This window comes from Seriola aureovittata, chromosome 5 (assembly GCF_021018895.1).
Source record: "Seriola aureovittata isolate HTS-2021-v1 ecotype China chromosome 5, ASM2101889v1, whole genome shotgun sequence".
Classification (NCBI taxonomy): domain Eukaryota; kingdom Metazoa; phylum Chordata; class Actinopteri; order Carangiformes; family Carangidae; genus Seriola; species Seriola aureovittata.
The window spans coordinates 19,148,692-19,172,563 of NC_079368.1; the positions used below are offsets into that span (position 1 = coordinate 19,148,692).

Sequence of the window (23,872 nt, forward strand, 5' to 3'; positions counted from 1 at the left end):
TTAAAATAGTTTGAGTTAAGTTATGACATTTGGTTGGATTTAAAGAAACTGGTCTGCATTTTGAGAATTTTGCTTTATGAATATTATGTTTTCTAAACAAAAATAAATAACTCAATCACAATCCACCTCTTAATGAAAAGCTGTGCTGGGTTTCTTCTGCTGAACTGTGATTAAAATAAAAGTGAAAGCTTTGCTGCCCTCCTGCGACCGAAGTAGCTCCACCAACTGACATATACCAATGCTGCATTTACGGCGTGTAAAGAAAACGGTAATTTCACTATTCTCGTGGAAAAACACCGTTTTCATAACCTTTCGGGTGGCAAACAATTCCCAATTTATTTGCCTTTTAATCTGACAGGAAACATCTAATCTTTGTGTTTTTTGATTGTGATTGTCTGGGTTTTAACATTGTTCAGTAGACAGTAAAACGTGAACCATCCAAGCCGCGACTTCTACTGAAATGGAGCCGCACCAACGCGTATCACGCAATTTCCCTTCAGATCTCAAATGCAGCGCCGGGACCAGACTGCCTTACATTGTTAACGCTGATTTCTCCTGTTCAAGCCAGCATTTTGTGTTCCGTGAGCCAAACCTGGGTCACAGGCTCCCACGAAACGCATGAAATCTCGGCTACGTTTGAGAGCGGGACACACACCGGCATACTGTAAGATACTTCACAGCGTATTCATACAATTTGTCTCAGTTTATTCGCCTCCAGAAAGAGCCAAGAAACGTTGGGCAAACATACCTACTAGCTAACGTTACTGTTCAGCATTCTGAATATTTCAGACTGCAGAGCAATATTCAGCGGTTTTCATTTAGGAAAAGCTCAACGGTTAGGCTTTAATTTTTAATTTTTTTTTTTTAGGGTTGTGACTTTTTTTTTTACACAGTGAAACTGGGCTGAACACCTGTCCATGTCTCCCTGGTCATTATTTAAAGAAGACAGGCTAACGATATGACTTTACTCAGCAGTCATTTTCCTCGCTGGACTCAAAGGAGGAGGAGTAGGTCTGGCGTGTTTCCCATGGCTACACCAAGCTTTCCTGGGGGGTTATTTGCATTCCTAACCAGCCCGTGGTGACATACTTATGATTATATAGCTATTATCTTTGAAACTGGCAGCTGTTATAGCCCAGTAATTCAAACTGGTACCTGGGAGGATAATAGAGAGAGTAGGGACTGGGAGGAAAGATCAGCTCCAGGAGTCGTGACGTCGCCCTGGAGGTGCAGGTTCATTTCTCAGTCAGTTAGCTTTTCCTTTTGTTGACTGGACGCCCACCCGCCCACCCCCCAAATTTACGCCAGTCAGGTTTCACAGTCGAGGGCTAACGCTTCTGCCTTTTCCTTCTCTATTGTGCGATATTCACTTGGTTCGGGAAGCCCTAACATGAGGAGGAGTGTTGGCTGTAACCCTGCCCAGACCGGAGGCTCCTGGTAGGGATGGTGCCGCTGTGAAGAGCCGGTGTGCCGCGTCGGTGGACAAGCCTGTGTGGTCGGGGGTTGAACGGGAGGAGAGGACGTGCCTGGACAACATGACTGTTTTCAACCAGGAAAATGTTGAGGAATTTTATGAAATTGGAGACGAGCTGGGGAGGTGAGTTTCACTAAGGTTTATTCTTATTCCTAATGCGTATGAACTTCCCCTTTTCATGTCTGTAGTATCAGACAGAGGGCGGATTACATATTGGAAAAAAAAATCTAATTTTCAGCTTTAAATTCAGATGATAAATGTTTAGGTTGCATGCAGCATTTTAACGGAGTGTTCATATAATTGTCCTAAATATGTGTTTTCATGCCATGCTGCACCCACAACTCTGCATACACATGGATTTAATTCATACACACAAACACCACTGCATGCTCTCACTTGGGGCTGCAACTGGTGATTATTTTCATTATTGGATAATCTGCAGTTTATTTGTTTGGTCTATAAAATCGTTTGGTGCCAGAGAATAGTCCCTAGTTTTGTCTGACATGCAGTCCTAAATCCAAGGGTATTCACTGTATTATCACTTATGACAAAGAAAAGCAGCAAATCGTCAAATTTGAGAAGCTAGAAAGAGCATATGTTTGGCTTTTCTGCTTATGAAATGACTACAATTATCTAAATAGTTGCTGATTCATTTTCTGTGGATCAGCTTATCCAGTGGTTCCCAACCAGGGGGGTATATCTGCAGTCACCAGGGGGTACATGAAACATTGTGAAGCTCAAATCATTTGAAAATAAAATTATTTAATAATACATATCCACATACTTGTGTTTAGGAGGAAAACAAAATTACAAATGTGAGTAATTTTGATCTTTAGTTTAGTTACTGTCACAATAATATGCCAACTATGGTGGTATGACTCGATTTTCCACCATCCCGAGTTTGCTGTAAGTCAATTAAGACTGCAGAAGACTAGTAAAAACAAACACAACAAAAAGCTCAAAGTAAAGATACTGTAAAATGGTTGAAATGTCCTGTTTCTGTCAATCCAAATGGCAGGATTACAAATGCAGACTTGACCAAAGCGGGTTAAAAAAAAAAAGGACAAAGCAACACAAACAATTACTGTATGTCTTGTATGGATTCACACAGATCAGTGTCTTTCTGCAGTAAAATACCATGAAGTCGTGCCATCTATGGAAGGGGTGTGATAAAAGGGTAATTTGGGCTGTGGGGGGTGTGTCACACAGAAAAGGTTGGGAATCACTGAACTAATAGCTGTAGCTCTAATTTTAACCCATCTACTACATCCAGAGCGGTCAGATAATAGTCCTAAATATATGTTCTCATGCCACGATGCACCCACAGCACTGCATACAGATGGCAGTAGTCCATACACACAAACGCCAATGCACAACCTCACTCAACCAATCATGCTATATATGTGAGTGGTATCCAGGACTTGCATCCCCCCTGTCTGCATCTGATAGGCTCTGATTAATGCAGCCTATAATGCATCGTCGTCAGTGATGAAGAGGGTAGTGTCTACTGTAGCTGCCTCTTCCAGGATTTATGGCAGGAAGGGGCAGACGCTAGCATCCTGCGTCTTTACTGAGAGGGAATTTACATCGCAGCTCAGCGTGTGACTGGTGGAAGGTGTATACTGACAATGGGGATGAATGTAGGTGAAACCATTTGACAGGACAGATGTGTGTTGGTTCTTTGGGTTGTTTTTTTTGTCCGGAAAGTTGCTTAAATTACAAAGCAGGGTGGTCACATAAAAGCTGAGGAGCTAGTGACGCCCTTGATTTGCTGTGTTGTTCTCATAAATATGAATCAACAGTGTCAAAACAACACAAGTAAAGGTGCGTTCATCCCCACAGTGGATCACTGACACCTTCTCATGTAACTGTCAGAAACATGGAAATGGATCTCTGTGAGTTTGTGGTTATCAAAGTGACACATGTAGTTCATGTTGGTAATAATCAACCAATTGTTTTCTGCTCTCCAGGGTCTATCTGGCAACACTGCTTCTCCTTTTAGCACTCACCTTCCCGCACTGTGGGGGAGAGCTGAAGTTGCTGTAGCTGCTTCTCTATGCTACTTTGGTAATAGAGACGATTGGGGAGCTTTGTGTAATGGGATTGAATTTCTGGCTGTAGGTAAATAGACGGCTACATGAGTGTGATAGTCTCATTTGGTCGCCGCTCCAACTCTGGGATCTATTCTCTATTGTGGTTTGTGTAGGACAACAAGAGTTTAAGTCAGGCTCTTTGACATCATAGTAGAATTTTCCAACATTTGGAGTGTTGAAATATCGTAACCATTTGCTTTTCTTGTGAAAACATCCCGGTTCTGTTATAAAGGCATCCATGCAAGCTGGTTTTTGGAGTGTGCTCCAGTGGACAAAAGCCAAGATAGCGTATTGCACAAGTTTAGTTTTGGAAGGATTTCATTTCTTTATGAAACAGAGGAGTTATGCATGACTTGGTGGGGAGGTCAAGACTACCGCTTAAAATGGAAAATTAAATATAACCCACTTACTATTTGATAGGCAGGATAATCTGTAAAATCTCGTAGATACAGGTAGAGTTGGTATACAGCAGCAGCCTGCTTTTGAAAATACATTAACTCATGAACAGAAATAAATAATGTCTGTGGGAGAGACGTGTTTTGCATTGGCTGTAAAGGCACGCACCTTGTCTGCAGCGAGAACTAGAGTTGACTTTTATGCAAGAACAGCTCCTACAGACACAAATAACATGTAGTGATTTAAGAGAAATTGTTTGCCAATTTCCTTTACTTAAATGTTTCTCTGAGGTTAGCAAGACATTTTTTTTTGTAGCATCTAACTTCATGTTGCACCATCCCTTCATTATTTCTGTCACAGTTTATTTATGTTGTAATCACACAAAGTTGACAGCTGTAGTAATATAATATTGCTTTTGGGTCCTGTAATACCACGACTGACACTTGTCTTCATCTGCTGATCTCTGACAGCTGGACTTAAGGCTTCTTTTTACTTTTTGGCATCCGTTGATGAATAAAACTGAATAGAATTGGAATTAGATCCTCACAGAAAAAGTAGGAGAGGTTTAGGATAAGAACACAAAAATGTACCTCTGAGGCCCAATCACTACTATTGTGCTGTGTTTACAAACATCGCTTCAAGTTTTTTTTACGTGCATTAACTTGGATGAACTTTTGTTAAGTTGCCATTGTTAATTTATGATAAAAGCCTGTGAGTCTATCTATTCATTGGCTAAATTACAGCGGCATGACCTGCACTATAAAGCCTTGCACGCTTTAAGACAGAGAGCCTTTTGATCTGACTGTATTCCAGCCCCGACTCCGGCTGGAATTGGAATGAGGCCCATTTGATTTGGCAAAATGATGAAAATGGGAAATCACCCGAGCAGTGACTTTATCCTTTTCACTGACGGTGCTTGCTTTGGTGTTTATGCACGGTAGAGCCGAAGCCTGGTGAAGCCAAGCATCTAACCTTCATTAGTATCCAGCCACAGTGAAGCATGCAAGCAGTATAATGAGGAAGAGAGTGTGGAAGAAGCTACGCAGATGCAGACTTCAGTAAATACAGTCAGGAGAAATGGATAATTGTCATTTTTGAGCCGTGTGTGCAGTTTGATTTTATCTAATCCTGTCTCTAAGTGTATCTGTAGCCTCTGGAATCACAGGTTAAGGCCTCTGAGGTCTTCACAGTATACAGAATGTTTGATTTATCAAACCTTTATTGAACCACCTAGTGTGGCATATATACTGTATGTTGAATATCTAGCCAGAGTTTAATGGCCCTACAAAGGTGCAAAAGGCAAGTGTAACAGTGGGTTAGCTGTTGAGCCTGCAGGAAAGGCATCAAGTTGTTACTTGCAGAGCTGCATTGAACAAAGTGTATAATCCCAAGCAAATGAATTAGTGGTCAAATAATTCTCCCTTTTGAACCGTGTCCAAAAAAATGGCCACTTCAGCTCCTGATAGAAATTGCTACTGCTGGTCTCCTCCAAAGGCTTTCCTCTAATAAGTCAAGCGCTGACCACATCTGTGCACAGTTGATCTCTCTAATTGCCTCACAGATTGACAGAAAATTCTCGCTTCATGCCTGAGATCAGCGGGGAATTACTGAAGACATTATAGCTACTGCCATCTCAGAAGATCTCCTATTTGATGCCACCTCTAAATGATGGTTACACAAGGGGAAAAGCATCGTTGAAGGGTTTATGGGTTTCACACTGGTGCTGCAGGGATAAAAAGACTCTTAGGGCTTATGGCGTCTGTAGTCTCCAGTTGAGGAATACTGGCACAATTTTTTTTCTAACAGGCTCTCAAACCTGTTATTTTGTATGGTCCCAATAGTCACTACATTGTGTGATTCGGGATATCACCCTTGACAGTTTTTCACATTTCATAGAGAAATTAATTTACAAAAAAAATACTCTGCCAAATAATCAGTCATAAAAATAAAATAATCATGGGTTGCATCCTTAATATATCCGTATATACCCAGTTTCATGCCAAAGAAGACGAGTATTCAGTGTTTACCGAAGTGCTATTAAAATCTTTTAAACTTAAAACTTAAAATTTTATAGAAAAACAATAAACCAATTAAATTATAATGTGGGCAAGAAACTCTCAGGCGACTCTCTGCTGTTGTTTGGGGATAGAGGAAAATCTGGGACACTGACTAGCTGCAATAATCAAGACTGAATTTTAAAAAGGCTTCATTAAAGGAATGTGCAAAAAAAACAAATTACATATGTATATTTCCATGGCTGTTAACAGAAAGAAACCCCCATCACGTCACCGGTAGACGACACTGACACTGGCTGATATTTGATCTCTCTTACGAGGCCAGTGTGAGTCTAGAATATCAACAAGCCTTTATATTAGCCTGACCATAGAATGCAGTCATTTAGGATTCCCTCAGACGGGTTAAAAACAAGAGCAACATCCAAGCTGATTTTTTTTTTTAAGTTTCCATGTTGTCATTTGTTTGGAGATCCACTGACTCAGCCACTTTCCGGCTGACTTGAGAACGATGACATTAGCCGACTCTGGAATGCATTTTGTGCTGCTTTCATCTGGTCCACAGGGCAGATGTACACTTTGCATAATTTTGCAGGGCTCTGCCTCCATCATAAGTCTGCATTAATCTGACCGCTTGTGTGTCTCTGTACCAATTGGCCCTCCTTTTGTGTCTAAGGTGTGTGTGTGTGTGTGTGTGTGTGTGTGTCTGTCTGGGCATGTGGCTGCCATTCTTAGGGGAGGAGGGGTGGGTGTATTTCAGAAAGGATTCTGCAATGCAAATGAGCGAAGAAAGCATTAAACTGGGACTGAATTTGGGTTATTCCTCTGCAAAATCACCCCAAAGACAAATTTCCATGAATACAAAATAGGATTATATGCAACACATCCATATGGCTTCCTGTAATAAATGGCAGTACAATTCAGAATTTCTTTTTCCCTCCAGAAACCGGTAGTCTTTATGCCGACCATTAAAAATAAATCTACAGAATATTCACTCCAGCAAACTGTGACATCCTTTTTTTTCTTTTTTTTTTTAACACACCAGCACCAGCTAATGCCATACATACACTCCGTGCAGACAGTGCCCCAGCTACTGACCTAGATTTACCCCCCTACCATGGGTTGCATTATTGGGTGGAGGGGCTAGTCTGGGTAGCAGGAGTGGCCTTGATGAGGCCTGCCACTCAACCCACCCCACCCTAACCCACCCTTACCCACCCCCCTCGACCCAAGGGAGCAGCAGCGCTGTCACATAAATGCACTGTTACCGCTTTTGAGTCCAAGGATTTAGCTTTGACTGCAAGACTTACTGGTTATTCCATGATTTATTAATAAAATCTTAAAATAACTGAGGTTCAGAGCATGATTGATTCTAGGCAGTTTAGCAATGATAGTTGCTGGAGAAAGACAAAATGCAGAGCTTATACAATGAGACTAAATAATGTGATAATAATTCCTGTTTTGACCCTCAGTTGAATTAAACAGCTATAATCTGTAACAGCTGCCACCTTCTTATAAATGAATGGCTGTTTTGCCTGCAGCTACTGCAGATTAATATAATACAATTCCGATTTAACCTGTACCCATTTCATCAGACCTTTTTAAAAAGGTTACACTCTTAGACAAAACCCTGTAGCTCAGAGGACGTGATAAGCCCTACATTTCTTGGTGAAGGCCACCGTGGATTGATGGACAGGCAGATAAGAGCATCACCTACACCTACACTGAACACCCAGACAGTTGATTGTCACATGACATCTGTAGGTTACAATTAAGGCCTCAACTAACTAACTAACTATCTGTTGAATACACAGTGGTTAAACCTGTTAAAACTGTTCCAACCTTCAGTTTCTTCAGGTTATATTTCACTGGTAATTGATCATAATTAAAAGCAATGCGGCCCAATATCTAAATAACTGGGGTCTAACTGGGAATAGTTTATATGGAAGGACTGCTATAACAAAAGATTTGGCCTGCTCAGCCCAGTCTCTAAAAAGTATATTAGGTGCCAACCAATTGACAGTTATATGGAAGGGGGCCAATGATAAAACTCATGGTAGAATAACACCTCTTTTTGGTTGCAACCATTGTGCATGTATTTACATATTAGTCATTTAGCTGACACACTTACTACAGCACTGAGTAGACTGGGTGCAAAAGCAAAATAAGCTTCATTCTTTCTGGTGCCAACTTTATCTAGCAGTAGTAAGGGCTGTATGAGTCAGAAAGCCATGATAATATTCCTGTGACCTCAAGATCATCATGAAAGAGAGAAACACTTGAAAAAGGGGAAAAAAAGTAAAAAGCAAGAACAGTGTACAGTTTGTTTTACTTTAATATGAGTGGAGAAATACATTCTAAAATGATGCAAATTCACAGGTGGACAGTTCCTGCAGGGCTCAGGGTTTTTCTTTTTGTTGCTCTCTATGTCTTGAAGGTCTGTCCATCTTCGCCTTGGCGACTCACGTCTTGTGATCACCCTTGAATTGCGGTCAACTTACACTTCAAATTGAAATCTGACTCATTTGGAATGTCCTCGAGGAGCGTAATGAGTTATTTTCAATTAATCTCTGCAGTCAATGGAGGATAATTGGATCCCTGCCAACTGTGTTAGCGGGTGAATGGCAGGGGTGTCATGCTCTTTACGTGTGAGTGTGTGTGTGTGTGTGTGTGTGTGTGTGTGTGTGTGTTGGGGATGGCGGAGGAGCTATAACCCTTTGTGGTCAATTAGGAGAGATCTGCAGGCAGTCGAGTGTGGAAACAGAGAGGCTGTAATTGTCAGTAAGACAACTTTTCTCTTTTCTGTCTTTTATCCTCCTCATATTTCTTTTGCACTCTCCCTAACACTCTATCACATGATCTTTTCTCCTGCAATTAACACTAATGAATATGATTACTGCACGTAAGTAAACTGTACCTACTGTACGTCTACATGGAGCCGTTTACATGGAGTTGAATTTGGAATAGCTAATCAAAAAAAAAAAAAACCTGAGGAATTTCATTCTGTTTGAAATGAGTGGTGGAAACCTTTTCTATTACATTAAGAAGATGCAAGTTTGTTATGTAAACCTCTTTCCCATGTTTTTTTTGGAATATCTATCTTCTTATCACACATGCTCGCCCACTTAAGTTGAAGACAGTTCCCTGGGAGGATGCAGCACTTGATGTCAGACTATATATACTTGCAAATATGAAGCAGTTTCATTGATATGGCACCTGATTTAAACTTGATTACATAATTTACAGTAATGAGTTATTGAGTATAGATTAAACACTACGTACTCTGCTGTTTTCTGTTGTTGATTTGTGGCTTTTCATTAACCCCCCACCCCCACCCCCCCACCCACCTCTTTATCTGAAAAATCCTGTAATGAACAGAAGGTGATGGTTTTTGTGTAACCAGAGACGGCAACAGCTTGTTTGTGTATAAATAAATAAATAAAAAATAATCTTGCCACCTCATAGATGATCAGAGCTGTAGCTGGAGGATGTTGGATGTCGTATGTTTGCTTGTATGTATATACATAAGAAAAGCCATGCAGGTGTGTTGTGGGATTGTTAAAGACAAAATGTCAAAGCAATGGTCAGACAGCGTTGTACTCACCTGTCAGTCAGTGCATGCAGGTAGTGAAGACACGGAGACACTAAACACTGACTCTACTATAACACATCCGTCTGCTGCCTCACTTCATGTTTTGTTTTCTTTGTCTTTGTTTGATTATTAAAACAGTATGAACGAGGAAGGGACTCCTACACATTTTCCACACATGCAACTTAGAAATGCTTTCATTTTGGCACACAGACCGTCTCTTTGTCAGAAGTTTTGTGCACTGTTTTCTGAAATGTGTTTTCATTTGAACACATCCCACTGCTGCCTCTACACTCTAAATTGAAACAGTATGAGCAAAATATCATCAGTCCCCAGGATTAAAGGTCATTGTTGAAAAATACTCTGAAGGCTTTAAGTATGACTGTTGTAAGCATCAATATATTCTGGCTCAAGCTTGCCTGGCTGCAGCAGAACAGACGGAATATCTGCTCGCTGTTACACCCATGGCCCATCAAAGACAGAGAGTTTTGAAAAACTACAACAGAATAAAAACCTGAGTTTCAAATCTTGAGCTCAATTAAAAAACAGGATCTTCAATGAGCATCAGGGTTGAGCCTCAGAAAAGTCGTATTCAAACTGGGATCAGAATTACAATTTAAAATACCTTGCTGCTCGTTCAGCTTAGTTTTTGGTGTTTCCTGTCATTGTCTTTCAGCTTTATTAACAGTACGTCACCTGTCTGTGTCATGTTGGATGTAAAGTTACTTCAGTCCTGTTTGGGACTGTCTCATCCACTTATTGACCAAACAGTTTAGAGTAGCCAGTGGTTTCTGTTTGACTTGTTATAAAACATTATCAATGCCAAAGCATGTGATCTGGTCAGTGTACTTAAGCTAATATTGTTACTTACTGACCTACTTATCTGCACATTGTAATAATTAATTTTTTTATCAAGGAAGTGTTCAATCCTGATCAGTGTTAATATGGTTTATATCATCTAGCCCTGGTTTAGAGGAGACTCTGGTTGAAATGCTTCTTAGATCAGGCCTGTCTGGAAATTAGGGGGAAGGAGAGACACCAACACTACCAAAGATTTAAAGCAGCTATAACACTTTAAATCATATGTATAATATATCAAATAGCAATATGAAAACAATGTGAAAGGGGTCAATCGTAGTGATCTGCTCATCTTTACTGAGTTTCAGCTCATTGTTTAAATGTCCAGGCCATAAATTTACAGTTGTTTTTCACCCTCACTGCTTTCATAGTGTTGTTCTCGGCCGCAGTAGGCAGCTGTTTTCAAAGCTCTACTACCTGCTCAGCACCAAAGAGCAGACAGACACAGTTAGAGACCAGCTGGTGAACATGGTGGAGTATTTAGCAGCTAAAGAGTTAGATATTTCCTTGAGGAGTCGTTGGAGACCAAAAACGGAGCTAAAGGAGAGTGACTATCAAACTTACATTTGACTCCAAGTGAAAGCTAATGTTGCTCCATGACTGCTTGGTGTGTAAACAAGCAACTGTTTACTTACAAGTTTACCCTATCAACTTAAAAACCGTGTTGAGAACTTATCTTTAAGGCCTGGCCAGCACAAACACTGTGGAACATACTCAGCGTGCTACTTGCACACCAGTGGAGGTAAGGAACCTCAGTTCTCAACGGGGCGTGATATAGCTAATCAGAGTGTTCTCGTGGACGCAGTCTGTCTGAATGAAGAGGTGACAAATATGATAAATATACCTCTGCTAGAGTTTCGTCGACCTTGTCAGCCACTTTTGAGCAGAAGTGAACCCAAACGGAAAGCTGTCTTTTGTCATTACGTGCTTTAGTGCCCCTAGCTGAAACACTCAGACAGCAGCTTGTGCTTGCGTTGCATTAACAGGGCACACACTCCAGATCTTGTGCAGATTGAAGCATCTGCATTTGTGTACTTGGATGGGCCATTTTTGGGGCCTAAAGCTATGTCAGAGTTAACTGAGTAAGTGTTGCTTACATCTGGGAAACTGCAAAGAGAGTTTTATCTTTGTCACGTTTCACTTTTCTGTGTTCTCTCCTCTGCTGTCTCTTTCTCTGACCCTTTATACACTCATCAGTCCATTTCAGCAGTGCTGCTGCTTAAATGTCAATAACATTCAATTATATTCTCATGCCTTACATAAGCAGACATACAAATGAAATCGAGGGCCAAATGGAAAATGTAGAACCATTTTTCTGGTCCTGTTAATCCTCTCACAGTTTCATGCCAAACATTTTCTGTTGCTTGTTTCTAGGTGGATCATTGTTGTCGCTCTGAGTTGCCTTGGTTATATTCATGCTCCCGCAGTCTGTTATTGTTTGGGTTCCCTGAAGGTCCTCTCCTTGAGGATCAACCTTTTGTGTTGTCTCTGATGTGCTTCTGCATTGATATGATCAAAAGAAAGGGCAGGGGCTTTCAAAACTCTGTTCACTTTTAATTAATGTCAAAAAGGTCAGGCTGGAGGTGAGGAAATTTAGCTCTGTTAATCTCGCAGTCATCATAAAGTGCAGTCATCATTTAGTATTTGAATGTCATGTCTTGTCTCCTTGTCAGTTTAGAGATTGTGTCATAACAGCGGGGTCACATCAGCACTTAACATCTTTGAAAAACCTACAAAACCAGTCTGTGTGCCTGCTGATTTTTCCCTGAGTCATGACAGAGTTAACCACCTCGAAACCTGCTGAATGTCAGTATCAGCAAACATATAGGGGCCCTGTTTTTAAAGAGCAGGCGCAAAATAAGACAGGAGACGATAGATGGACCAGCTGAAGAGCTGAAGCCCCGACAGCCCCCCCCCCTTCTCCTGCCACCATCTCCTCGGTTGTCAGAACAACAGTCTTGCACTTCTATCAATTTGTATGCACAGCCTGATATCAAGTTGGCATTTGTATTTGTTTCTGTTTTTTGTCCTACTGTTTAACAAACTGAGCACATTAGTATCCACAGAAGACAGGTAAATCAAAGCCTTTCCTTGTTCTGAGGGCCGTCTTAGAAGGGCTTAACCAATATGACGAAATATCAGACTAAGTGCAAACCTGAAAGAATGGTGTTGATGGTTATTAGAGAAAAATTCAGAGAATCCAAAATGTGTGTTTAATATTATTAACTGAATAAGTTTAAAGGTCCCATATTTTACACTTTTCTGTGTTTAATTTGAAGTGTTGGTGCATAAGAAGATATATTTGTGGTTTTAAGAACCAAAAACCATCTCAATGTAGTTTTACATCTCCTCTCTCAGGCTTCACGTTGGAGCTTTTGCAACAACAGTTCGGTGAGCCAATCAGAAGAGAGGAGGCTCTGAGCCTCTCTTCTGATTTTTTTCTGAGTGATTTGAATAAAAAATATCAGATTTCAGGTAAACACTCAGAGAAACCAAATCTGCAAGGCTGGATGGTGGGTCCGGGTGGGTGGAGCTTGGAGCATGGCTGAAGGCAATGACTGTATAACTGTGACATCACAAAGTTACAGAAGTCCTGACGGCTGATTTTAAGGCTCAGTTTCTGAATTCAGGCTGTGTGCATTTCTCTGTGGACTGAGCGCTTTGATACTTTCACATTATTAATATAGAACCTAGACTTGCTTTATAATCAAACAACACATGGAAATCAACCTTTATGCAATAATACAATTTAAAAAAAAAAAAAAAAAAAAAAAAAAAGATTTCAAACTAAATTTAAAATGATACAGGCCAGTAAGTGTCATCCATATATGAGAAAAGGGGAAAGTATGATGGTACTCAGTGGCGTCATTGTCAGCAGTGTGTGAAATCTGCAGCGATGTGTGTCTCAGTCTGTCTAAAGTGATTTTAGTCAATACTACAAGCATATCAATATGGATTTCAGTTGAATTTTAGTGTCCGCTGAGGCCTTTCCACTAATTGAGAGTGAAATTCCAAGATAATGCCACATTTTTGTAATTTATAAAGGTACTTTTGGCATGGAAAAAGTCAGATTTACAGAGTGCATAAATTATCAACTATTGAGAGCCTTAGAACAAGCTTGGATGACAACCTCAGTTCATCTGCTCATTCAACTGTTTCACATTTAATGTTTTTTTATCAGGCTGTCCCAATTATCTCTGCATGATTAATTGATTCTCCAGAAAAACTGTTAGGAGAGATGATTGAGGATCTTCAGAGGATACCAGGATGATTATCTGTCCATTTTAATCTGAAACTGTGTTTCTGTAATGAATTACCCCAGATCAAATCCCTTGGATCACGGTTAACGTGTGTGTTTGGGCTTGAGGAATCAAGGTTGAGGAGCTCTTGACAGTGAAACCGTTTGAGAATCTTGGAGGCTGTTGATCATAACTCTGAGGATGGTAGGGGAAACCTTTCGCCTCTCTTTACCTTTAAGCACAATGTATCCATTGTTGATGCTGCCTTAAAACCTTGGAGCTGGGGGAGGTGAATGACATTCCTCTGACACATTGAATGGCTTTTCACTGTGGCTACTAGACAAGGGCAAACACTGATCCCTCTCATTTAGCTTTCTGTCAGTAATCTGTCTGTCAGTGAAGCTCAAACTGCCTCTGTATGTGACTCCTCCCTCCTGAGTTCACATTGACTGTGAAACAGCTGCGAGTGGAAAGAGTCCGTACACCTGTAAAGAGCTCTTATGTAATAGGAAGGTGCCGTCATATTAGAGTTAATGATGCCTCAGTGGCCTAAGGATTTAAGGTGCTGATGTCCCTGGGTCAAGTCTGGCCAGAGACCTTTGTCACCTCATCTCTTGTTCCCCTCATTTCCTGCCAGTTTTCCTTCTACTGTACTCTAAAAAAGTCCCCAAAATACCCATATGTGAAAAATTACAAAGAATTGTATGGGTTATAAACAACAAATTATCCATCCAAGTCATAAAGGCCTGTGAGTTCATGTCAGTTACTCTCATCAGCTTGCTTTCAACTGTTCGGCATCACATCTTTTGATCTCTTTGTCATTTCGACTGTTTGTTAAACAAAACATACATATGACATACCATATCTATTTTGTACCAAACTTCACTGACATTCAAAGTGTCATCTCATCCCCTACATCAGATCATACTGTAATTATCCAAAGAGACACTCAGATGTAAAATGTATTCTCTGTGTATGGGTCTTTTCTGACCTGTGTGGCCTCAGAGCCCAGTGCTACTCTTAAACTTGATTGGTTAGATATAGCTAGTTTCTCTGATGTCATTGGCTGTTTGTGTGCTGTCAAATAATATCAACAGTAAATCAATGCTTCTCATTTTTAATATCAATATTTTTGATACAAGTATTTAGTTAATATAGTTTCTAATGCCGTGCCCTGATGTAGAATAGTTGATGTCTCCCAGTATAGTTCAAAAATAGTTTAGTCATGCCAATCAGAAACTAGTAGTGTCTATGGCCATGACCTTATTAATAGATTATCGAACAGGGGGGTTAAGGTGAGAAAAAGCTCCATCAGGACATCCTGACAAAATCCATATCTGTTCTCACACACACACACACACACACACACACACACACACACACCACACACACACACACACACACACACACACACACACTCTGTTGACGCCCACCCAGGATTATCTACCACACTCTTCCTTCCTCCAACCAACACTGGTTCCTCTGGCTCAGTCTCTGAATCCTGTTGCCGTGGTTACCCTTCCGCTGTACACAATGGCAATGGTGGTTGCATAATGTTTTTTCTGCCGGTGCAGTTTGTGGCCCACACTACAGCTGAGTGGGCAGGGAGCACTCTGAGGCGTCCTCCCACACTTCGCTCCATGCTAATGAAAAGCTTGGCCTCACCGGGGAGTTTTCACACTGAATCATATCGGACAGCAGAGAACCGCGGAGCCTCCGAGGCTGAGGTGGTTGTCCTGCTACTAAGACTCCATCTTTTTAGCTTCTCTGTCATTGGTTGAACTGCACAGGTAGTAGACGTTAATAGGACTCAGCTGGCCATAGAAAACAAACTGAACTGGCATGAAACACTAAAGGAGTGGTTTTAGTTGCCCCTCAGATCATTAATGAGCACAAGACGACATCTTTGCTCATGCTCTGTTTTATGAGCGGACCTGCTACTTTGTGGGATTTTCAGTAGCCATCAGTCTTGAGTTTAGTGTGGAGACATGGTGTTGAGGTTTTGATTCAGGGAGATCACCACTTTGACAGGATAAACATATGCTATACAATGACTGCTATCACAATATTGATTCATATGTTGCACTAAAATAATGATGTATTAATTATTTACCCAGGAAACTGCACTAGAAACAATGCAAAGAAAAATAACAGTTTCAGTGTTGCCTGTGGCTGTGAAAAACTAGCCAAAAACGTAGTAAAAGTAATAATAATAATTATCTGTCTGCAGCAGCTTAATAGTTTACTGGATGTGAAATGTGGAATACACTGGTCTTATCTAACGATTAGGAGCACTTAATGATTATTTTCATTATTGCTTAATCAATTTTCTTGAATAATCAATTAACTGTTTGTGATCCATAGCCCAAATATATTCAGTTTATTGGCACATATACAAAGAACAGATGCAAATCTTTATAACTGAGCAGCTTGAACTAATGAATGTTAACATTTTGTAAGAAAAAAAAAGCTTTGTCAGCAGTCTGTAGTTTCTCTTCTGTTTTTTATCTACTCTGTCATCTTTACTTACATTTCCTCCAGCACATAAACACCCAGCAAGTGTGAAATGCAGAGGAAGTGCTCAGAGCTGTGGTGAATGTGTACACTGGCAGAGGACGCTGCGCAGTTCACTGGGACTTTATTCGTCCCCCATGAGCCAAGGACAATTTAATTAACTAGAGAAGCAGGACTGTAATTGCAGTGACCAGGCACATTTAAAGGGATGCCACACACAAAAGCAATGACTGTTAGTTCCTTTCTTTTTATGTGGAGATGTGGATGGAAAATAAGGATGACCTGAATTCTCACTGTGGTGTATTTTTGGGGGAAAAGGCGCTGTAGTTGCTGAGCTTCTTTATGGGGAATCAGTTGGACCAATACTGCCCACATTCACAGTCTTACTGCTTTCTTTCTCTCACTCTCTTCAGTGCCAAGCAATTTGGCAGCAGTGCAGCAAAGATTATTTTATTCCCCATGAAATATTAATCTCTGATTTGAAAAGCAAAACGCACACACACATCACATCCAAGGTTTATCAGTATGTCCATTTTCCTCTGATGTCATCCAAAACACTTTGCAAGCCTGTTTAAACCTCAGGTTCCTCACCGAATCTATAAAACCTGGCAGCTGCTGTTTTGCATTAAATGTTGACAGAGGAGTTTTGACAGTACAGCTTTAAGTATAGAAACACTTAGTGAGTCAAGGTCAAAAAGACAAGAAAATAATGAACTACTAATGGACTTGCTGGCCTCAAGTGCGAATTTAAGGAAAGGGAGTACAGTCATACAGTTGATGTGAATGAACATTCATCACTGTTTCACTCCTCCAGAGCGAAGTTTTCGTGCCCCTACTTGTTAAACTTGTATATATGTACGATGAGTATTAATACAGTGCATCCACACAGAGAGGATTTTCACATTGTCTGGAGAGTGTGAAAACCTTGTAACAGCATTTCATTTCATCATAATATTTACAGTTTCTGTCCTTCGCCTGATAAAACTCTCCAGTTTTCCGGGAATGAGCAGCAAGGTTGCTAATTTTCTTTTTCATAGAGCACACGCGTTGATTTGCTGAGCTTAGTGTGAGTAAAGAAGTTGAATAAACACACACTGGAGGCTCTAAGCTGTAACATTTTAAATACTGCAGGATGTTGTAATGTGACAAAACAATTATACAATGTGTATTCCACTCACTTAACCACGGTTTATTGTCTTATAGAGACCTGTGACAACCCTGCCACTCTCTTTACCTCTCTCTGCCAGGCTGATAGGTGGATGACTGATCCCATCAGCTAGTCATTGGGCCGCATAAAAGCTGCTTTGTCAAAGCTGACAGGGATGGAGACTCCAGATCGCCAGATTACAGCACCTCACTTTTATCAGATGGCTGCATTATCCGACCTGAAATGTAGACCTGTGTTTAACGACATCAAATCCGTTTCAGTGCACCGTCTCCAGAAAGTCTGACGGACCATAGAGCAGAGGTTTAATGGGCAGATGAGAGGCAGCAGCGTATATTAGGTATTTGTAAAGATTATCAAGGGGATAACCACACAAAAAAAACGTGTTGGTTGTAGACACTAATTGACCAGACGCTAATAAAATCATTGTTCTGTTTCATTATTTTGTCAATATTCTGTCTAAATACAATTTTATTACTATCACTGTTGAAACTCGGAGAATATAATATCAAATATACAGAACATAGACTGTTATTCTTGTACTTTGTGTTTCCTCTGGAGAGGTTCAGCAGTGTCACATGAGTTGATATCACGTGACTTCAGTTTGTTTTCCTTGTAACCGGGAATGCATAAACCCAAATGAACAAAATGCAACAAAGCAAACTTCCTCTGAGGTTCACACCAAAGGAGACCAAACCATAGGTGAGATCACACTCATTATGTTCCCATTTGTGTGCCGTCCTCCATCAGTCAGTGTGCATCAGTATCTGATTTGAAAGAGAGGCTTTGTGTGTGAGGTATGTGCCTTCCTGGAGCTCTGCGAGTCTGCCTGCTATTGTATTTAACACTTTTCAGCTTTTCAGCACCCTCTCCAATTTCACGGTAGTAGTGCAGAGAGCCAATCAATAGCTGGCTCGCAGTAGTGGAGGAGAGATGAGACACAATGTAGTACTGGCCACTATAATGACAGGGCGGTGTTTCTTTTCCATGAAAGCTAAATCAAATATGAGGACATTGACAATCCTGCCTCTAGATTTAGGAAACTCATTGGTATTTTATGTGTTTTTCCATCTTTTTGTTAGCACAATGAATCACAAGTGACATAAGTTTTCTGTCATGAAGACATTTTCTCTTTTCAGCTTAAAAATTGTGGAAATTTGCTGCTTTTCTCTGTTTCATATCACCCATCCATCCATCCATCCATCCAGTAGATATACCGCTTATTCTTGAGGGTCATGGGGAGGGGGGCTGGAGCCAATCCCAGCTGATATTGGGCGAGAGGTGGGGTACACCCTACACTCTTAGTCAGAGAAAAATAAGCAATTTGAAGGCCCCACATTGGGTGTATTTTGTCAGATTATATAGGCTAATTAATTAATTAATTAATTAATTAATAGAAAATGGTTAGATTAATCAATAATGAAAAATTAAAATAAATACTGTTCTAGATTAAATTCCTGAGCTGGATGTTTCCTTCTAAAACAAAATTAGACACAAGGATAACAAAGTCTTGGAGTGTGTAAATTGTAAGCTGTAGTGATTGCATGAATTCACATCACTCAAATGTCTAAGGGAAATATCAATTTAACATATTTTAGTTGCTAAAATGCTAATTAAAGTCAGATTTTTGTTGTGCCAAACTTTTATTAACCAGAATGTGACGATGTTCCTCCACTTCATAGCTTTTACCAGGAGCTTTCAACCATGTCTTGGTTTTCATCAGCAGATATAGTTTTCTTCCTTCTTGTGGAAATGGTTCAGTAGTTATAATGTGATATTTGTCCTAATTGTTTGTATTGTTTCATTGTTTTTATCCCGTCTTGTATGATTTTCCACCATGTCTCATATTTGACAAAGATGTGTTGCACTGTTGCTGATCAGGTCTGAAATCTGGGGATGAAATGGGGAACTTTTGGACATTGTCGCTTGTCACAGTCAATTACACTGCACCGTGTTGTTATTGTACTATTGTGTGCTGTATGTCCTGCTTCAGAGCCAGTAATGACTCGGCTCTAATTGATTAAATGACAGGTTGCATGGTGATGTCGCTGCTGGCAGAGTTGCTTTATTGCTTTGAAACAACACTGATGTGATGGTTCTGACTCGGCAGCTACTGTGACTACTGGGGGGGGGGGGCTACTGAAAGGTCAGATGTTGTGTTGTTAACCAAGATTTTGCAAGGAATAGACAGAAACTGCGTGTATGGCACAGTGTTTAACATGCTGCTCTGTGCAGACAATCTGTTGCAAGTACGGCTTTTATTTTATCCTCGGATACTATGAGGAATACATTTCTGGGATGTGTGGGAACAGTGGTCTTAAAAGATCACGATATACATTGTATTATACTCCCACGAGTGAAGGCTCTGCTGTATTTAAGAGGCTGTAATGTATAGATGGATTATGGCAGGATTGAGGCCAAAGATTAGAAGGGTGAGTGTCATACTTTCCTTTTCCAGCTCAGACTCCCTGAGAATTACTTACATATTAGATTATTCTGCAAGTAAGTGATTTACTTCTAATCCTGTCCAGACAAACATTAGCTCAGTCTTAGAGAAGGCTTGGTGCTGTGTGGCTGGAAGGAAAATACTTCTATTGGTTAAATACCAGGTTTTTTCTCTGTATTCTAATATCAGGAATGCATCTGCAAACAGAGACTCACCTCTGAGCTCTTGACGCCAGCTGGAGCATGTGTCAGAATCAACTCTCCAGCAGGGAAAATACAGATTTTCTAGGCAGGTAGTTGTGTGTGTGTGTGTGTGTGTGTGTGTGTGTGTGTGTGTGTGTGTGTGTGTGTGTGTGTGTGTGTGTGTGTGTGTGTGTGTGTGTGTGTGTGTGTGTGTGTGTGTGTGTGTGTGTGTGTGTGTGTGTGTGTGTGTGTGTGTGTGTGTGTGTGTGCGTGTGCGCGCGCGTGCGCGCGCTGTCAGCCCAAGCTGTGCCAGACACCCTGTGCTGACGACTCGAGCTTCAGACTGAGATTGTTATCACCTCATTCTCACTGAGGACGCTGCCGCCTAAACACAACCCTGTGTCTGCTTCTGAAACTAAAAAAAATCTTGCAACACATCAAATAGTGTTAAATAGGAAACTGTATTGCCGGTTGAATTTCATCATAATGCACCAATGAAGAGGCCTGATTCCCTTCAACCAGACAATGTATATCTCTGGACTTTTTCTCTCTCTGCTGCAAAAATAATATTTTCATTTAGTTTCATCAATATTTTCTGGCCTACTCAGTCCAGACCTGGTTTGGGTAGTTGTGTCACACAGTGTTGAGCATGCCAGTCAGGGGATGATATTCAAGGGACTCAACTGTCTGAAGAAACAAACAAACCGGCATGAAAGATGCATGAAACCAATAAAAAATCAGTCCTCAAAAAGGCTTAAAGAATTTCAATAAAAACAGAATCAAATTTGGATGATGGGGTTCTGATTCTGACTGTGAATAACCCTGAGGTTATCATTGATTACTTCCTCCTGTCTACATGAAAGTGTTAGAATCAGTTACCTGGTGTAATCAGCTACTGATTCATCAATACTTAAAGAGTGAATTGATAAACCAGTGTAAAAATAAAGGGTGGTTATCAGGTTCCAGGTAGAAAACTAAGTGCTTTCCTGAAAGTTCCTTTCAAGTTGACTTAGAGAAAACTGTCTTATGCAACAAGCAGAAATATTTTCTTACCGTTTGCACTCACCGTGAGCTTCACAAAGTTCCTTGATATTTAGAGAAGCTCTTTTTTTTTTTTTTTTTTTTTTTTTTTTATAACTACTCCAGTGATTACGTATAACTCTTGGACATTTGGGGGGGAAAAAAATAAGGATATCCTGACTTTTAGTCCCCTGTTGACCATAACAAGGGATTAGACCCTCCCTGCATTCTGCCCTTCAACATCAACAACCTCTGTTTATAACACAGGCTTTCTGTTAAAAAGAATGTGGACATAACATCACATTTTAAGTTGATATGACAAACGTGTTAGAAAACATGTAGCTCTGCTTTTGTTCTCTAACTCGTAAGTGAAACATCTGTCTCTTTAGTTCCTAAATGCTCCATAACATTCACCAGCTGGTCTCTAATTGTGTCTTTTACCATTTGTTGCTGAGCAGGAAGTGTACAGTGTTTTTTTTTCTACAGTGGCAGCTTCAGATTCAGGTCATTTCATACATTGTTATTATAAAAATATTGATGATAACTTGAAATGATATCAGTGTTCCTCAGAGTTGGCAAAGCTTCTCCAGAGACATTGTAGCAGTAATTCCTGTAACTACTAATCTGTACATCACAGTAGTAAACAGAAATCAAATCAGTGAATCTTGGCATTTCTGTTTTCTTGTGCACCTTTTTGTCTTGTACATTAAGTCACCCATGATTAAAAAGTTTTTTTTTTCCTTCTCTCTATGTTGTTATTTTGTTCTCACACATCAGCGGTTAATACAGACTTTAAAATAGCTACAGCTGCTTCTGCTTTTGGGTGTGGCTGTTTCACCCGTGGCCGTTTACACTGTAAAAACACAGGTGATAAATATACTAACAGAGTTAGTAATGTAGAAAACTTTTACAGCTCCTTGTTCTTTCCAGACTGATTCATCCACTGCACTAACACACTGGAAACTTTAAACAGTTCGTCTTGTGCTGTATGGTGCTGTGTTGTGTGCTTGTCACCATCCAATGTATTCCCCATCCTGCCCACTCTCACTTGGCTCGTCTTTGTTTAGAAAGGCCTTTGTGTTGCTCATTACCACTGAACATTGTTCATTCCAGCGCTGCTTGATCCTAACAAGGCCAGGCTCCCAGTCCGAGCAGCCGCCTCTAACTAACATCAGTCTGTCGTTCGGGCAAGGCCGCGCTGATTTGACAGTTCACTTGTGTCCAGTGATCAATCTTCTTACTGAGAGAAGACTCTGTAACATCACGTCTGTGTTTTAAAGCTGCGTGCTTTGTTGTTTGTTGTGTGCTCTTCTTCCTGGTCGTACACCCTTTTGTTCCACTTGCTGAATTTATCTTTTATTTTAGGGCAGCATCAGGGCACAAGAGCTTTTCACCCCACCAAGCAATAGATGGTGACTTTTAGCTTTCTTACAGAATCTTTTATTTATCTCATATATTATACTAAGTCAGGAAAACTTATTTTATAAGGAATGAAATGTTGCACTATCAACCATATTACTCAACTTTTCTGCTTTAGTTTTTTTTTTTTACATTTCATTATTACATGCTGCAAATAAAGATTATGTAGTTGCAGCACTTACCTGTTATTGTCTCGATTTAGTCAATCGTTTGGTTTATAAAACATCAGATAACATGACAACACGACTGTTGTTTTGTCTGTCCAACAGTCCAAAACCCTATCACTGCTTGAAAAAGTCCTTGATTATAATCAACTATCAAAGTAGTTTTCAGTTTTCTGTTGATTTGCTAATCGATTATTCTACTCACTGTTTCACCTCCACCTTAGGTAGAAGCTGCTTTTGTCCAAAGTGAAATGTAGTCAGTTACTTGACTCCATTTCTGCAGTGTGAAAAAGTCTCTGAAGGTGTTTCCACTATAGTTCTGTATAATCAAGGCCTGTCTACAGCCAGATCATTGAAGCCACACTATAGTAGACGTAAAATCCAATTATCTGCGTTCACACTGGCTGAGCTGAAACTCTTAGCCTGGCTCCTGTTTGGCTGTTTGCATGTAAATTGACTGAGAGCAGGTCTGTTTTTAAGAAACAGCTCAAGCAGCATCTGTTACTTTGTATTTTGTATATTCAACTGTGCCTGCACATGTTTACATTCAACAGGCGGGACTGCATATAATACACCTGAGATATCAGTTGGTGAATGTTGAGTAGTGAACTGTCTCTGCCGTACCGACCTGCTGTATCGAGGGTAAAGGGAAACATGTAGCAATAAATCTGTTAACCGCCGCAGTATCTTTCCACAGATAAACATTCTCCAGCCTGCAGTATTAAGTAATGCAGGGCTCTGCGAGGCATTGTCACACACCCAGGCAGCTCTGATAGACACAAACAAGCCTCTCCTCTCCTTTCCCAACCAGCGTCTTTCCTATGATCCCCTCCCCTCCAGTTGCTTTAGAGAAACAAGTAGGCCAAAAGTGGGAAGCCTTGTCTGTGCTTTAAGCACAACAAAGGGAACTGAGCAATTTGATCCTGCTGACTATCTGGGGTTTTGCGCTGAACAGGGTTGAGGGGGAGAGCTGCTCTTGAAAAACAGCCTCCCTGCCTCTGTTTGTTAGTGATTTCCCAGGAACATTTTTTCTTGTCTGCCTGCACATTATTTCTGGCCCATCTTCGAGCTTATTCAGCAGCATTCATGCAAGTCAGTGCTCTCCCTGCACATCCCTGGAGGATGAGAGGGGTTTCCCCAGCTAGCCTCCGCTAGCAGGTAAACATAAAAGGTCTGTCAAACGGGGGAAATCCACCGCATTAACTCCGGTTAAGTTAGCTCCTAGCTAGATTCTGAAGAGCTAAGTCTCAGCTCTCAGAAAGAGAAACTCTACCGGGGAAAGGTATTTGACTTTCAAGCCA

At 40.6% G+C, this 23,872-nt stretch overlaps 1 protein-coding gene across 2 annotated transcripts in view; it reads left to right on the forward strand.

The window, feature by feature from the left end:
* Positions 1 to 389: 389 nt before the first annotated feature.
* Positions 390 to 23,872, forward strand: part of dapk1 (death-associated protein kinase 1) — an 81,928-nt gene continuing 58,445 nt past the window's right edge. The window contains exons 1-2 of one of the 2 annotated variants that reach the window (XM_056375453.1): positions 390 to 664; positions 1,384 to 1,597. In XM_056375453.1, coding sequence (XP_056231428.1) covers positions 1,536 to 1,597 — 62 coding nt within the window. In that variant the 5' untranslated portion in view covers positions 390 to 664; positions 1,384 to 1,535. The remainder of the gene's footprint in view (positions 665 to 1,383; positions 1,598 to 23,872) is intronic. The other variant, XM_056375452.1, reaches the window with a different exon arrangement.